The 18,650-nt window shown below is 30.4% G+C and overlaps 1 protein-coding gene across 23 annotated transcripts in view; it reads right to left on the bottom strand.

Moving 5' to 3' along the window:
• The window catches only part of LOC129912254 (rho GTPase-activating protein 190), a 70,648-nt gene that overhangs the window by 44,809 nt on the left and 7,189 nt on the right, over positions 1–18,650 (bottom strand). For 22 of the 23 annotated variants that reach the window (XM_055990410.1, XM_055990409.1, XM_055990411.1 and 19 more), the window contains exons 2-9: positions 14,098–14,403; positions 8,053–8,217; positions 6,854–7,986; positions 3,861–4,163; positions 3,418–3,791; positions 1,404–2,007; positions 1,163–1,341; positions 865–1,107 (exon numbers count right to left, since the gene is read on the bottom strand). In XM_055990410.1, coding sequence (XP_055846385.1) covers positions 865–1,107; positions 1,163–1,341; positions 1,404–2,007; positions 3,418–3,791; positions 3,861–4,163; positions 6,854–7,986; positions 8,053–8,217; positions 14,098–14,133 — 3,037 coding nt within the window. In that variant the 5' untranslated portion in view covers positions 14,134–14,403. The remainder of the gene's footprint in view (positions 1–864; positions 1,108–1,162; positions 1,342–1,403; positions 2,008–3,417; positions 3,792–3,860; positions 4,164–6,853; positions 7,987–8,052; positions 8,218–14,097; positions 14,404–18,650) is intronic. The other variant, XM_055990412.1, reaches the window with a different exon arrangement.

The raw sequence follows: 18,650 nt of genomic DNA, 5'->3' as shown, positions 1-18,650 counted from the left end.
AACATTAATAATCCTTTCGAATTTTCTTTCTTTATTTTTTATAAAAGATATGAATGTTATAATTCTTAACTTTTTCAATTATTCTCTTTTAGCATCAAAGATGTTATTCCTTTTCTCATTTTTCTGATGCAGCTCGAGGAAAAATAATTGTCAGTCTTTTAATTTCTTTGTCACTACTTTCAAACGCACCGTCTTTTTATATCACATTCAGCTTTAAATAAAATAGTTTTCAACGACACTGAGTCGTTTGACTAATGCTTTTAACAAGTTAACAAGAATATGAAACTGTCAGCCATCGTCTTATGTTCTGCCATTTATTTGATAATACCGTAACTTAGGCGTAAGCGAATGGCTATTCATTCACAGTCCTAAGAAATAGTGCAGCGGCAAGGACACGATTGAGTTTCGCTGGGCTTTTCTAATAACACAATTTTATATTATTTTTTAATTAAATTAATAATTTCATGTATGTATGTATGTATTATTTTATCATTAAATGGAGAATGTTCGGTGTTGTTACTCTATTTTATAGTTAATGACTTGCTATAAATTAATTCAAAGTTAATGTAAACAAGAAAAAGTGGAGACAATTACATTCAGTTAGTCATATTGTTGACGTCTCTAAGATTTAAGGAAGTGATACAGGCCCACAAGGAGATTTTCACGCAAATATGAAAGATCAAAATATAAAAAAAAAAAATCCAATAAAATAAAAACAAATCGGCACGGAACTATAGACAGGTGAATAATAGTAATAAATAAAATAGTGCAACAATCCAATGCTTCACATAAAATTGCATAAATAATACAAAATAAAGTTGTAGCATTCACTTGATGTCAATCAAACTATTAAAACGCACTTACCATTTAGTGAATTCAAAGATCTGGTTGGAAGATGCTCATAATTTTCGCTGCCAGAACCATCAGTACCCGCAGTATTTTTAAGCATATAGCTCTCGTGCCTTGGTGGAGGCTGTGGCAAATGATGCATTGAGTGCTCTAAAGTGCCTTCTCCGGAATCCAAAGTGACTGGTTCTTCCATGTGGAGGCTTTCGATTTCTGGCTTGCGATCCCAGACTTTCTTCAAAAAGGGTGTATAAATTGCAACTACAAAAAAACCAAATCTATATGGCTCTTAAAAACGTAACCAGAATAATATTACATTTCAATGGTTGTCCAGCCGATGACGTCATAAAATTACCACGGTATCGATCAGCAATCGAGTTTCCTTCGGTTATTAACAGTTGACACAAATCATTATTGAAAAATGCATTAGCACCTCCGTTTTCAGTAATTGCAATTATTTGTATTGGCATGTTTGGAATGTTCATTGTAAAAGCACTTGAATAAAAACAATAATAATATATTTATTAAAATAAAGGCAAAAAATATTTATTGCTTACTTTAAATTGGCTAAAGATGACTTTCTTTTTGTTGAATAAAACAAAATAAATCCGTGTATCAATTCATCGCGATATTGATTTGCTCCATGATAGGAAGAAATTATAAATTCAATTCGTCTTTTTGATTCTCCAAGGAAAGTATCTACTAGAATACTTCGATCCTGGGTAACACTAAACGTAGATTCTGATACTAAAGGAGCAAGAACGCTCTCTGGAGAATATAGATCACCACAAAACATACAAATGATAATTCTCAAGTCTGGATGATCTGGCTGATATGAATCATCGCATTTAATATCTGATAGGCGTAAGCTAATGATCAAGTTGTTAAGAATTTCATACACGTATTTTTGGTGAGGTGTTTGACGGTGTCGGTAAAAGTTCATTGTGTCAATAAATTCACAGTGCAACATTTCGGCTAAGCGCAATCCTTCAGTACGTAAATAGTCAATTTCGTTTTCTTTTAAATCATGTGGTTGATAGACTAAAACAATAGGTAGATTTTCAAATTTATCTTCCAATTCCAAATTACATAGTAAACTGCGTTCTAAGTTATCTTTTAAAGTTTCAAATGATTGCTGATTTGAGTAAACACAAATCAAACCTAAAAGAAAAAAAAAAATACATTCAAAGTTATTATATGCTATAATTATATGCTAGAGCGGGGGCTCAAAAGTTTCTCAAGAAATTTTTAAAAAATTCCAAGTCTTATGGCCTTATTTATAAACATTTAACAGGCTTTTAAAATTTTAAATGACGTTTTTTGTATGGGACAAAAGTCATTTTTGGATGTAAAAGCCTGATAAATATTTAAAAGGGCTATATGAAATTGGTTTACTAACTTTATACCTCTTAAGTCGTGGAAACTTAATTTTAAATTTATTCATACAAATTATCGATAAATTACAAGAAGTTTTGAGGTATTCAACATACAAAGAGTCTATTTAATAGACCGGAGCCTCAGAGCAAAAGTAGAACAAATTCGTTCAAGAGTTTTTATTGCCGAATATGATTCCTAGGCATAAAAGTATACTCCTACTAATTCCGTTGGTGCATTTCTGAAAAAACGTCAACACTAGTCGGTTTACAGTTTTTTTTTTATTTAACTCGAAAACCAAGCCTTACTTTAAAATGGTTCAAAGACACTTTTCATAGCAATATAAATTTTTTATCAAGTTATGGTGCTAACAAAATTTTATCAAAAGATTCTACCTCTACTTTATTTTATTAGCACAAAGTTTGGCCAAGGAAACATATTCAGATATAAAAACTCTTGAACGAATTTGTTCCATTCAAAAGGGTCTATTCAATAGACTAAAAGCTGTAATAGTTGATATAATTTTTTTTTAAATTAGCAAATATCTTCAGAACTATAAAGAGCATGAGAAAAAATGTTTACAAAGTTTTTTACGCAAAGGAAAAAGTAGAGAATAATACCTGATTTACAATATTGTGAGACGACGAGACGATAATTTCTCTTAGTCATTTAAATCGTAAGCCATATGGTAATGTTAAGATTGTTTTTGGTAAATTGTCTATTTTTGACAGGAAATAGAAGAATGTGTGTAAAAAGAAGGAAATTATTTGGCCAAAAATCGAAAACTAAATATCAATATCACTCTCGCAACGCTCTCGTCTCGTCGCCTCGACATATTGTGAATCAAGCAAAGATAGAACTACATCAAAACTCAAAAGCAAAAAAAAATACAAAACAACAAAAACAAATTTATATTTAAGAATTTTAAATATTTGAAAATTGAAATCTTTCTTACACTTTTTTCACTTTGGATTTTGATGTAGTTTAAGCTAAAGGAGAAGTTTTCAACATAAATATTTAAGTTTCGTTTTAGCAAATGACCCTTAAAACCTATCTCAAAAACGTACAAAATGTAGTTGCGATATTGTATCACTCAAGCGACGCATGTTTATAGCAAACACCGATTTTAGTTTAATTTTAAATAGTCTTTTTCGTTACGTTACGTAACTTTAATATTTACAAAAGAGATTTACTCACCACTAGATTGAAAATCAATTGACTTAAAAGATTCCATGTCTCCATTCACAATTCGATAGTTGAGATAGTACGTCTGATTATCGTAAATATATTCCCCTTCACTACCAGAACTTATTCGGATGTCATTTAGTAAATCACTAGCTAAATGCTCTGACCCCATTATCAGAAGATTCAAAATACTTTCCGTGGATGGAGATTTCCATTTGTTTGATGAAAGCGTACTTGTTTTCTTTGAGCTTAATATTCGTTCAATCATGCAATCCATGCAGTTGGGAAAAGCTGGACAATGTTCTCTTATTGGACAATGAATAAAGCCAAGATGTTGGAACAGCATTACTTTTCTATCCTGGTCAAGACGATCCAATAACTTATATCTGTGCATAATATCGATAGTTGGATTAAAAAAAATATATATTTAAGAAATGCACAACAAGTCAGCGTACCTTAAATCATCTTGTAATACTTCAGTAATTTCTTTTATGTCATCTTGGGTAATCGTACCTGACGGTTCTAAATTTTTAAAATGTTGAAAAAGATCTGCATGTTCTAAGAGTAACTCCAAGAAATTGTGCTTGGCCTTATCAATAAGTTCTCGTTGATGATTATCGTAAATTTGTTGACAATCATGTTCAGAGAGTGCTTCAAAGCATTCACGACCCATAAAGAGGACGCGAACCTCAGCAAGCTGTTTGCCTGGTGTTACGTAGCCAGTCTCTTCTAGAAGTTTTTTAAATTGCTTCTTCCATCTATAAAAGCAGACAATTTTAGTGAATTTAATAGATTTTGCTGTGAATTAATAAAAAAAAATTTCAAGTTCTACCTTTTTGGCATCCTTGGAAAGCGAAACAAAGAAAATGTATTGAATGCATTAGTAAAATTGTAAAACTATGTGGATGCAACCAAGGAAAGCCAAAATAACTATTTAATTATATTTAACAAAACTAATGTACTACGAAAATCTAAAAAAATTTCCAGAAGATTAAAATATGTTATTATTTTTACTTGCTCAATAGGGCAAGTATTGGTTTCGTGTAAAAAAAAAATTCGAGGTTTTAATCAAAACTAACATTACGATGATGGAGAAGTCCGAAAAAGTGGTTTTCGTCATGACGTCCGTCGGTCTGTGCGTCTGTGGGTCGGTGCGTCGTCACAAAAAGCTGTACATGAAGCTGCAGCCTAAACGGGTTGAGGGATTTTCTTAAAATTTAGTACAGATGATTTTTTTGTAATTTTGTTTTTTAATATCTCGCTTTAAACGTATACCTCCCATACAAAGTTTTGGAGTTATTGCAACTTTCTCGAAAACGGCTCTAACGATTTTGATTAAATTTAACATACGTAATGCTGTTTGCAGTTCTAACATAACTGCGTTTTTAGTTTTTCTCAAAAAATGCGGATAGTGAAAATATGACATTAACTCTTTTTTAAATCGCGGATGTCGGCTCTTCCCGTACATCTCAATAAAGTTATTGCAATTTTCTCGTAAATGACTCTAACGATTTCGATTAAATTTTACACAAGTAATGTTGTACGTAAATCTAACGTAACTGCATTTTTAGTTTTTCTCAAAAAATACGGATAATGGAAATATGACTTTACATTTTTTTTATCTTTGATGTCGGCTCTTCCCGTACACCGTTAATGAGTTATTACAATTTTCTAGACTAAATTTGACATACATAATGCTTTAAGTGATTTTAATATATGTAGCTAATTGCGTTTTTTGTTTTTGTCAAAAAAACACGAGTAACAAAAATATGGCGTAAGAAAAACTAAAAAAAAATAATTTCGTATTTTTGCATTTCTTATGAAATTCCTTAAAAAAATCAAATTTTAACTAATTCAAAATATTTTTTTTTTAAATCTTTGACATAAAAGCTACTTTTATGATAAGAGCAAGTACGTGCGGCCCCAGTCGTGCATTTTATTTTTTTAGAATTGCTTGTTTCTTGATTAAAGGATAGAGAACTGGTCAATGTAGATATGTATAAGCACTTATATTGTGAGCAATTTTCAAACAATCTTATGTTTATTTTGGTGGTTTTTCAGAATACATATAGATTTTAAAGAACAAAAATAAAGAGGCAATATTTTCTGAAAAACAAATTATAATGGAAATTCGTCCTTTATTATACTCCAAAACTTTTAATAATATTAGCTCTGTTTTTTTTTTTGGCATTGCTATCCGTATCTGCAGTTGGCGTTGACATGTATTACAAAAACAACACGTAGCTGCCGATAGGAATAGCAGCTAAACCAAGCTGCGGATAGAATTTTTACGAGGTGTATAAGTTTACGTTTTCCTTCTCTTGTTGCGTTTAATTAATTCAATTAATTCCAATTAATTCACTTACTTTTGATTACATATTATATCCCGCTAAACCTCACTTTTAGTGCGAAAATAAGATATGTCCATTATTTATTTTGCTCCAGACCCAGAAAAAATAACTGTATTTTTGTATTCTAATGAATTAAACAGAGACAAATGGTGGAAAACAATCCCCCATATACTTGTCTCTTTATTCATAAAAGAAATACAAAATTATATTCTTTACATATCTTGAGACGAATCAAATAAAATTTTCCTTATAATTATTTCGCGGAGTGTACTTCACTAATGAAAGTTTTATAGCAGTGTTCAAAGCTTTACATCGTTTTCCCCACAAGCCACAACTCACGTTTTCGAAGGCGGTGTCCCTCATAACTTCAAAAATACTGCACCGCTTGTTTTGAAATTTGGAAAACAATTTTTGTACATAATTTACGAGGTATTTATTAATAATAAAAAAAAGACATTTTTTCGCAAAAAATCGCGGTTTCAAAAAAAGTGAAAAATTGAAATTTCAAAAAATCCTCCCAGAGAAACCTGGGGAAAACTATAATTAAACGAATGAATTTACATTTTTTGATTTCATATGATCCAGCAACAGGTTATGAGAGGCATACTTTTTTCCAAGACACGTTCGAATAGTTGCTGCCATTGACGTATTTTTTAATATTTCTTTAGTGAAAATTTTATATAATATTTTTCAAATGTCATATTTTAATATATTTTTGGTTTTAATACAATTATATTAACATTGAAGGTTTTGAATAACCAACAATAACTTGTATGTGTTACCAGCAAGTTCATAGGTGGTTTCACAGGCAGCATTACTGCGAGTATGAAAAAGCCATACACAAATCCTTTCTAATCATTTATATGCACTGTGTAGTTACAAAAATTTCACGAAAACATGCTTTCTTTGTTACGAATTACCCTTAGCCCTTTTAACAAAAAACCTATAAAGATTATAGCTTCTGAACATTTATTTTTATGCTTTCCGAATCATCTACAATAAACTCTTGTTTGCATGCTTTTAGTAAAATTAATGATTTCAAATAAATAAAATCTAAGTAACTAGGTGAAACAAGAAAACAAAAATTGTGGTCTTACTCTAATCTCTTTTGTTCCTGTTGCAATGCGTTCAAATGATTTTTGAAAACAGTTTCGGCTTCTGGAGTATCCAAAATATCAAACGGAATTCTTGCTTCATCTTCAATGTCACTGACATCACTCAAATCTGTCCAGGGCGCACGTTGACAATCGAAAAAGTATTGATCAAATTCTACATGATTTCTTATGTAATTCCTAACGGAATTCCAATCTTCGTCAGTTTCAATATTAAATGTGCCTATGTCAGGAATAATATCCTGCAAAGCACCAACAAATCCATCCATATATTGCTGAAGACGTTTGTTCAAATGATCATCTCGCAATTTTTTCATGTGCCTTCGGAAAATTCTCTGCCCAGCTTCTTGACCGAACAAATCCAAGAATTCGTTCCACTCCCGGTGTTGTGCGAGCATTTTTGAGCCGTGCGACCATAGAGTATGATAATCAGTTATTTGATTTCGAATTAACTTAGCAACAGCTTCGGTTCTTGTATCTAAAAGTTCTTTGCGTGTCCGAGCTGCTTCGTTATAAGTAGTTATCTTCGTGCGATTTTTAGTCTTATCAATTAGCTGCGCCAATAGTATAAAAGCCATATCGATGTTAATTGACTCATGAGCTGATGTTTCAACCAGTTGAATCGCGCCTTTGTATTCCTTTCGCTGACAAACTTTTTCCGCTTCACGAATATAAGCTTCACTGGCGTCATCATTTTTTGTCGTAACTAATACTATGGGTTTTTTTGTCTTAATCAAATTCATCAGTATGTTATGAACGAACTCAACTTGTTTCTCAAGTGATCGATTTGGAACTGGACTGACATCGAAAACAACAACAAAGCCGTCGATCGTGAGGCGTCCATCAGGCAATACTTTTTGCTCATATTCTTTCTCAATTCCTAACTGACTCTTGCATACGTACATAAGCTTTTCAGCCGATGCTACTTTGGTTGTAGTACAACGTTTGTAGTATGGTTCCATTTTGCCTACTTTAAAGGGTTGGAATGTAGCATCATCTATGAACTCGGTTTGCTCTACAACATTAAAATTGTACTCGGTGCCCTCGTCTGTGGTTTTCTTAACTTCTCCCCAGTACAGGAAATGATCGTTGTTAACTATTCGTCCGCTAAAATCCGACTGAAATCAAAAATATAGTCAGTTAAAATATAAACTAAAAAAAAAAACAAAATACACAATGTTTACCTGGCTCAACACAGATATGTGATCGATAAAATAATCATCAGTCATTGGGCGTATGAAACGATTACATAGGCATGATTTTCCTACGCCCATTTGACCTTTTTCCTTTTCATTGCCGGAGAGACCCACCACACTCACATTTATTTGCTTCATTGCAAATTTGTTTACCTGAAAAATATGTGTATTGTAGGATTTCGTTTCGATAAATTCAAAATTGACTTTAATAAATTGTAATAAGTAACACAAATGTATTCATATCTTGTAAAATTTCAGAAATATACAATTGCGTGCAAAAGATTTCATTTAGAACTAAGGCAATTTGAAGCTAAAACCAATAAAAGTCAAAAATTCCTTTCAATTGAAAGAAGAAATCATCAGCTGGGAAGCTGGATTTTGGTATCAAGCAAGGTCATTAACAAAATTTTAATATCAGAATTTACGTGAATATTTATCTCACTGCAAGTTAATGTATCCCTTAATTGTAGCCCGGAAATAGTTCTTGAACAAAATCTAAAACATTTTTTTTTTTTTTTTTTCAACATAAAAAATAGGTATGTTTACTCACTTAGACCTCATGAGTCGGTTGTAATACCACAAAAGACTAGTGAGTTAGGAACTCACTAAGCGAACTACTCGGTTGTTCTTATGCATACGGATATACTTTTTACGTCTGTCACAATCAAAAGTATCTTCATAGAAGATGGAGTTTTTATCTTTTACTTGCGAGAGCAGGGCAGGTGTACAGAAGATGTTATAACACTTTCCGCTTCTAATACATACAACTCCTGCAGGACCCATTTGAGAAAACTCCCAGAAATTTAACGTGTTATGTGTACTCACTCTCACAGTGTCCTGTTAGAAGACCTTTGGTGGAGCTAATATGCAGTCGATTTAAATTCCACAAACAATTTGAACGTTTCAAGTCTATACATGAGGAGCAAAACTCAACAAGTGTTTTTTTTCCAAGTTTTTCATGAGAAGGTTCTTGTTTCTCATTTCAATACAAAACCGACTTTTCAGAAAGTAGAAACGAGGAGTTGATCTCTCGATATGCCCAACTCTTATTTGGAACGATTTATCCTTATTTTGAACACGAAAACACCGAGTTTTTTTTTTATATAAAAAAACGAAACTATCAAATATTATAACCTTTTATGTATACTGTATGGACCAATGAATAACTAAAACCAAACAACCCATGTAATTACTACAATAATAATATTTAATATTTATGGAAAGATAAGCCTTTCTAACAACAGTCAAACTTTATTGAGTTTGGTACAAATGTAGTATTTTGTTGAGTCTAAATCGTCTAAAAATGTAGGAGTCGCCCAATGAAAAAAAAGGAATTTTCGATCAACCATAATAAAACTGCCATTTCATATTAGCTTATTCTGAAACCTGTTGACAAATGCTAAAAAAAATAAGGTTTCTCCTTTGTTTTATACGCTGATAAAAATTACACTCGAGCCTACAAGGAGTGATTACCCGAGAACGATTTCCAGAGATTTTTGTAATAATAAAAAAAACAGTCCGTGTTTTGGTCCATATACTTTTTCTTAAGATAATTTGCTTGAAATGTATAACAGTTACGAACTTACCCCTTGTATTTTTTACACTGTTTGTTTAAAAGAGCTTATTTGATTAATAAACAACTTATTCCACTTATAAACATTTTAATTTTATGCAAGCTAAATACATGAACATGACATCACATCATACATAAATATCGTTCTTGTGCATCATACAACGGAAACTTATTTAAAAATGCGAATATACTTAATGAGGGATTTAATTCAATTTAATTAAATCCCTCTCATACGTGAACACTGAATTTAGCTTGCATGCATCTCATTCCATTTTATTCATTTTTATAGGGGATGTCATTGGTAGCACTGACTACAGAAAAACAGAAATTCTGCTCTTGTCCACTAATGCACCACTTAACTCCATAGAAAAATAAAAAACTTTTTCATTGGAAATATTTTGCAGCGTGAAATTTGAATGAAAATAATCGTTTTGGTTTTAAATAGTTTATTTTCAGCACACAATCTACATTTAAATTAAAATATGCAATTCACTAATATTTTTATTATTATATAAAATTAAATGAGTGTATGTGTGTTTATAAATATGGGTATTATGTGACTCAAAATCCAACCCAGATCTTGGATTCTGGAACAAATGTTCAATATTTTTGGTTCTTTTTCAAACCTTGATGAGTAATATAATAATAGTAGATAAATAATAATATGGGCACATAACATATGTAGGTACATAAGTGTTAATATAAAAAAATAAAATGCCCGACTGGATCGCACGTATTTGCTTTTATAGTAACAGGGGCTTATAATATAAAGACATTCATAAAAGAATAATTTTAATTTAATCTTGAAAAAAAAACTTTAAACATTTAAAACCCATAAGTTTCTTTTTTCATTTTGGTTACATACCAGGTACCGTTAATGTTGGTCCTAAAAACAAAACTACCATTTCACCTCTAGGGAATTTTACAAAGCTCATAACTGTCATGTTTAAATAAACTATCTTCTATTGTTTTGGCTGTAATTCAAGATAGATACAGACTGACAGACAGACAGACTTTTAGTTCAATCCGTTGAATATGAAAAAATCATCCAAATTGCAAAAAAATGGAAAAATTTGCTTTTCTGTGATGAAAGCCGATTAAATTTGTTTTGATCCGAATACAGCATACCATTCAGGCGCTGAAAAGGGGCTCATTTGGAACCTCCCTGCCGTGAGTTGTGGTGGAGGATCAGTGAAGGGGTGGGAAGAAAAATTACACCTCTACAAGTGTCACGTATTTTTAGGTCTATTTTACCAATTTGGTCGAATCTACGCCTCGCAGATGCTAAGAGGTCATAAAAAACAAAACAAAAAATTTTGCTTATAAACATCATCATACAAAATTTCGATTAATTTTAAAGTTCATTATTTTGTGTTGAAAAAGTTCAATTGACATACATATGTATAAACGACTTAGACAAAAATATAATTTGTTTCGTATGTCGTCGCTTTGAAGGCAAAGTGGTATAAGTCGAAATTTGTCGATTTTGAGTTTAGAGCACAGAACTGATTTAAAAAAAACGTTGTTTTTCTGTGTAATCAGCGCTTTTCTACTTCTTCTAGTTCCCACGTTATGAAAAATTGCCACCGTTAATTTTCACAAAAAATCACATTTTTTGTATCTTTTTCGTTATTAAATAAATAAAATTGACTTAAAATAATATAATATTAGTTTTGTCTTTTAATAACGTGCAAAACGGCACTTTTTCCATAGAGTCAGAAAAAAACAATTTCGAAAATAGTTCTATTTTTTCGAAAAACGCCTTAACTCCAAATTATTTTTTTTTTAATATTGCGTTTTCTAAAAAACTTAGTATGCCATCTCATATCAAAAATAAAATGGGCAGGTTCAGAAACGTTAGGGACTAAATATTTAGGTAATTTCTCTGTCAAAAAAAATCCTTCCAATTTAGGTAATTTTATTGGAAAGCTGACTGGAAAGTTAGGCAATAAAATTTTACCTAAATACCTATTTAGGAAAGTTTTTTTTGTTAACATGACAGCTGATTATTTTTAATTATGGAATTACGGTAACAGAATTAAATCTATTTGTGTGAAAAACGAGTGAAAAGTGCATTATCGGTTGTAACTAATATTAAAGTGAATTGAAATTTGGTGTCTGCCCCATGCGCTCTATAAAATTTTCAAGTAAATTTCGAAATTTGACAATAATGGCGTATCTAAACTAATTTAGTCAATTTGCTCAAATTTCCGTTCGGAAAATGACGTTGCCTAAATATCTAGTCCCTAATATTTCCTGAACGTGCCCAATGCAATTTTTTAGTGTATATAACTTTTGAGTTTTGTTTTTTATTGGCAACGATAGTCATTTTATAATGGGCAGGTTCAGAAACGTTAGGGACTAAATATTTAGGTAATTTCTCGTTCTCTGATTGGTCAACTGTCAAAAAAAATCTTTCCAATTTAGATAATTTTATTGGAAAGCAAACTGGAAAGTTAGGCAAGAAAATTCTCTCTAAAAATTTAGGAAAGTTTTTTTTGTCAACATGACAGCTGATTGTTTTTAATTATAGAATTATGTTAGCAAAATTAAATTTTTATGTGAAAAAGGAGTAAAAAGTGCATTATCGGTTATAATTAATATTATTTATTTATTAAAGTTGAGTGAAATTTGGTTTCTGCCCTATGCGATCTGTAAAATTATTCAATAATTTTCGAAGTTTGACAATAACATCAGATCCAAACAAATTTAGTCAATTTACTCAAATCTCCGTTCTAAAGATGACGTTACCTAAATATCTAGTCCCTAATATTTCCTGAACGTGCCCAATGATTCAAAAAACTTTAAATGTCTCTCCTGAAAATTAGCAAATTTCGACTTATGTCACTTTGCCTTGAAAGCGACGATGTGAATTTTTTTGATCATATGATTGAAATATTGGGCAGTAGGTGCTGAATTAATAAATGACCTTTTTTATATTTTCGAGTTTATGTGAAAAAAATATTTTCAAAATAAAATGATAAGCTGCAACTTTAACTTTTTTCGATAGAAGGTCTCTTCTTGCCATAATTTAGCCGTGTTCTTTTTGTAACTTATTACTTAGCTGAGTTAACATTTTATAGTGTAATTCACAACAATCGAATACTTTTGTTTATCTTTAGCAATCATTTATTGTTGTTCGTCGAGCAACATTTTACTAAGCTAAGTACTAAGTTACTACAAAAACAAGGCTATCGTTAACTCTTTCGAACCCAAGCTATGAAAATCAATATTAAAAAATGATTTTTCAGTAATATCGTATCAAAAATATTACAACTAAGAAATATGAATAGCAAAAAGCTATTTTCCAAAATAATAAATAGCAAAACTAATGTGTTACTCTCATGTTGCATGTAAGTAACATGCACTGCCTATGACCACCAAAAAAAGTCGGACAACTTCTACTTCTTCTAAACCAAAAAGCAAAACACTTTCTGGATTAACTTTTTTTATATCTTTTTTTCAAAATTATGACCATATATATAAGAAAAAAATTTTTTTGCTAAAATAAAGAAAAAATGTGAAATTCAGTTCCTTTTTCGATAAAAAAAACATTAAATGTATGATATTTGACTAAATTTTTGTAATAATCCAGTAACTAGGCATCATTATCTTTCAATTGAGGCATCAAAACCTAAAAAAATATTTAATGGAATATTTTTTACGAATTTTTAAAAATATGTTACATGAGAGTAACGCTGGGTCCGAAAGGGTTACTTCATCATACTTCCTGCTATCTATAAAAATATACCATCAATCCATAATTTCCCCATCACTCATTTTTTGCTAATTATTTTTAACTTTTTACTCCTTAAAATAGGTCTGACAAATGTCTATTGATTAGTTCGCATACTTTGGATTCTGCCCAAAAATATTTCAGCAAGTGCAATTAGGAGCACCTCCTCCTGAGAAGAAAGGATTTGAATTATTTTTAATTTTTCTACAAGGAGAAGCTCGGCTAAATCTTATACCTCACCATTTATGGTATAGCATAAACAGTATACGTGAATATTGTAAATTTGCTCATTGGAACGCAAATAAATTAGCTTCTATGATAAGTGAAGTTTACTTCCGGTAGAAAGCCGTGGTCAGGACGTGTTGCATTATAAGTATGTATATATGGGAGAAATTTAATGTTCTGAACTTTTTTGTTTTTGGACATTTAGTAACTTACCATTGTATCATAAACTATTCAAATAAATGTAAGTATAAAAACCTCAAATTAAAAAAAAAACCTTAAAGGCCTTTTTTTAAATAATTCCCAACACTTGTAAAAAGTTAATTAAATCGAATACAAAAACTAATATTTTTAAAAAAGTCACAACACAACATTAAACATTTAATAATTATATCGCTTCATCAGTGCTTCTAATTTTTTTTGTTCGTATGCAACTGGATTAGTAAGGTGATAAAGACACCTCTCAATGTTTTTTTTTTTTTTAATCACATTCATGACTTACTTTTGATTCTTTGCTGGATCCCGCATGTTGCCACATTGCCAACCAATACGATTTTGACAATTGGTTGTTTTTATTTAGTTATTTGTAAATATTTGCGGATAGAAACAACCCCAAATCTGTTGTTGGTTTTGTTTTTTTTTTTTTTTTCTTGAGTGACGATATTTTCAATGCAAAATTGCATAAACAATTGTTCCTAATTGTTTTCCTATACTCGTAAGTCATGCCCCATATATTGACAGTATGTATTTATGAGCTTCCATCAAAGGTGTCGGTGATTCAACTTCAACGCTTTGCCAAAATTTCAACCTAGAGTGGTGGAACAAGATTTTAATAAGTTATCATTCCTTTTTTTAAATCAGCTTCTCATATTATTATATTATGTATATTAGGGTGGACCAAAAAATTATTTTTCGTTATTTTGATTTGCTCTACCGATAACTTGTTTTCTCGGCACAAAATAATGCTACCCTAATTTTTTCCGAATTTTTCGATGATGTTTAGGGGTTGCGCGCACCCTTTTATTAAAAAAATAAACTCTTTTAGCTTTTAATTTTTTTAAAGCTTAAAAAATTTTTTAATCGAAAAGCTGTTTGAGTAAAAAGTATTGAGTATCAATAAATCTACTTACCTCAATTTTTCTTTTTTCAAAAAAAAATATTTTTGACTGATTCCCAGGCGTTAGAAGTCGAAATTAGTGATAAATGCTGGGAAAAAAGCCTTAAAACTATGTTTTACTTTTTTTTATAACGGTTAAAATTATTTTTATCGTATTTCTCATCAAATTTACTATAAAAACCGTGCTTTTATATTGCTCAATTCTTCTTAAATTGATAAAAGAAAAATAATTTTTAAAAAAGATCGTGCCAAAACAAGTGAAGGAAAAATGGGGGAGGGTACTATATCTTGGGCGCCTAGATTTGATAACGGTATTTTGTAGAGGAGTTAAATACGATCATTTGTTACTATGGGAGGGGTGGTCTATCTGCCTCCGTTTAGGCGGGAATGGCAATTTTCTAAAATAACAAAGAAGTTTTTTTTATTTTTCAATTTTCTCAAAAACTAGAAAGTATTAAAACATATGGACTTCAGTATTTGATAAGGAATCAATTATGACACTTTATTTTATCAGCCATTTTTTGTATTGTAATCCACAATCTTGACAAAAATAGTATTTAATTGCTCGTAAGCAATAAAAATGAGCTTTAGCTCTTATCTCACTTTTCAGTACATTTTCTTGAGATCTATCTCATTTTCTTGAGATAGTTCTCTAAAAAATGTACTGAAAAGTGAGATAGAGCTAAAGCTCATTCTTTTTGCATATGAGCCAATGTGTTTTTTAAACTTTTTTTTCCCAATTTTTTTCTTTTAAATCGATTATTTCAAAAACAATTGATTGAAATAACTTTACTTTAAAATTAAAATAAAGTGTACAGTTCTAGCTTTTGAAAAAGGTATCATTCATAACTGTAAGTGTTGCCATTGTTTTTTAATATTTTTTTTTTTATTATTTAAAGTCATTTTTTAGAAAATTGCCATTCCCGCCTAAACGGAGGCAGATAGACCACTCCTCCTATAGTAACAAATGATCGTATTTAACTCCTCTACAAAATACCGTTATCAAATCTAGGTGCCCAAGATATAGTACCCTCCCCCATAAAAATATTTTTCTTTTATCAATTTAAGAAGAATTGAGCAATATAAAAGCACGGTTTTTATAGTAAATTTGATGAGGAATACGATAAAAATAATTTTAACCGTTATAAAAAACAGTAAAACATAGTTTTAAGGCTTTCTTCGCAGCATTTATCACTAATTTCGACTTCTAACGCCTGGGAAACAGTCAAAAATATTTTTTTTTTTGAAAAAAAAAAATTGAGGTAAGCAAATCTATTGATACTCAATACTTTTTACTCAACAGCTTTTCGATTAAAACATTCTTTAAGCTTTAAAAAAATTAAAAACTAAAAGAGCTTATTTTTTTAATAAAGGGGTGCGCGCAACCCCTAAACGTCATCGACAAATTCTGAAAAAATTAGGGTAGCATTATTTTGTGTCGAGAAAACAAGTTATCGGTAGAGCAAATTAAAATAATGAAAAAGTGATTTTTTTGGTCCACTCTAATGTATATACATAAATATAAAACATTTAAATATTTTTGTGTGTTTCGATTTTATTGAGAAAACAATTATTTTAATTAATGCAGTATTGGCTATGAATGGTCAAGATAATAATGTTGTGAGAATAATGTTAGTATACAAAAATACGAAATATAAATAAACGAAGCACGATTGAGTCAGTGTATCGTCAAACGATTAGCTGACCGGCGATGACTAAGAGAAATGACAGCATAATGAGTGATGTTTGTTAGGTTAAAGGCGATATTGAGTTAGTATGTTTTATAAATTATGTTAAGGCAATTTATTTGCTTCTTATTGATGTGTTTTTTTGATGATAAATAGACAAAAGACAAGTTAGTCCAGGTGAAGCTCTACGTTTATGTTACATGATTTTATACCAATGAATTTTAAGTTAAGGAATTTTTAAATAATTACTGCTACACAGTGTTGAGGAGTTTTGTCTCAATCTCGTTTTGGTCTAAGCCAATTCATAGTTTTAAGAGTGTGTTTGACAAAAAGTGCTTCGAAGTTATCAAACATCTTTTATATTAAAGTCAATGGGAAAAAATTTTTAAAAAAGTTGTGACGTCAGCTTAGTTTGGATGTAGAGGGGTTCATCCTGAGTATAAATCTCGGCTTCCGTATTTTTTGGTCTTGTGGGGCGTCCGCCATTTTGAAAATGCATCAGTCTCAATATCTCGAGAACGACTGTTCGAATAGAAAATTTGCAAGGGCATTTTAGATTGGAAATATAATTATCTTTCTACCTCTATTACACCATTTTTCTCTTATTCATTTTGCATAAATTCATTTAATTTGCTTTCTGTGCATTGTTAGAAACACCTTAATGGCAAAATATTAAGTGGCCCAATATCTTCAAATGCGGGTTATATATTGTACTAACAATCCTATTAATTTGATTCCATTATCAAAAATTGCACAATTATTTTTCATACTTTTACTTATGATCCTCACTCTTTCAAAACTTTAATTTGTATTAAAATTTAATGAAAAGTTAAAGCAAGCTCTGTATAAAACATGTGATTCAGTAAAACCACCCAGAATTTGTAAGCTGTCAAAGTTCAAAAATTCCATTTTTTTGTCATTTTCCCAACATCGACATCAATTTAAAGTATATGTTTTAAAAACAACATGCTGTTTTAAAAACATATTCTTAAATAATATTCATTTACAAATAAAACGAGGTATTTTTTTATGAAAATGAGTTCAAAATTGGCTTAGAAAAAAAAATTTTACGATTTCAACCTAGGCACAGAAATTCCAACGTTTGGGCACCGAACAAAAATGTTATTTTGGCACGTAGTAGGATAACTTGGACTCCAGGATTTGATAACGGTTTTTTATAGAGGAGTTCAATACAATCATTTTTTTACTATGGCAGGGGGGTCTATCTCCTCCCTTTAGGAGAGAGATAGTTCGTAAGTCTGGTTCTGTAACTGAGTTAAAAAGATGAATTTAAATAAGTTTTTGTTTATGTTTTTCGTATATGCTAGAAAAATCACATTTTTTGTATCTTTTTCGATATTAAATAAATAAAATTGACTTAAAATAATATAATATTTTTATATTTTTAGTTTTGTCTTTTAATAACGTGCAAAACGGCACTTTTTCCATAGAGTCAGAAAAAAACAATTTCGAAAATATTTCGAAAAGCGGCATAACTCCAAACTATTTTTTTTAATATTGCGTTTTCTATAAAATTTAGTATACCATCTCATAGCAAAAAAAATGAAATTTTTCAGTATATATAACTTTTAACTTTTGTTTTTTATTGACAACGAAAATCAAAACTTTAAATGTCTCTCTTAAAAATTAGCAAATTCCGACTTATGCCACTTTGCCTTGAAAGCGCCGATATTTCAAATTTGTTGTTGTTTGTGTATTAATATTTTGGTGGAGAGGAGAAGCTATGCAAATATGGAATCATTGGTATCACTTTTGATTGGTTGGAAGCTATTTATTGGGGCAAACCAAAATCATTCTATTTTTTATTAAATTTAAATTCTTTATATTAGTACAGGCGCTAGAGGTAAAAAATATAATAACTTGGCTCTCGTAGAGAGCAGCTTAGAGTTTACTAAACAAAAAAACAATATTTTTGCCGTAGGACATTCTGAAGCCGAGGTAGTGTCGTCGCACCGGTTTTACTTGTGTTCATTCATTAGTTGCTCGGCCATCTTCGGTGATAAGTTTATTTTTTATGCAGGGAATAAAGAGGGCTACAAAATAGGTTAAAAAAATGTTAATGCTTTTTTCGAAGTAATAACGAAAATGTGTTTCTTTTAACTAGAATTTGACTTTAACTGGCTGCCATTTTGTATACAGTAAAATTACATTCAAACGATAGAAAATATTATAATATCAAAGTCTAACTAAAGTAGTTTATGATAGCTTAACTATCCAGGTAAAATGAAA

The sequence above is a fragment of the Episyrphus balteatus genome, chromosome 2 (assembly GCF_945859705.1).
Source record: "Episyrphus balteatus chromosome 2, idEpiBalt1.1, whole genome shotgun sequence".
Taxonomy (NCBI): domain Eukaryota; kingdom Metazoa; phylum Arthropoda; class Insecta; order Diptera; family Syrphidae; genus Episyrphus; species Episyrphus balteatus.
This window is presented reverse-complemented; position numbering and strand designations above follow the sequence as displayed.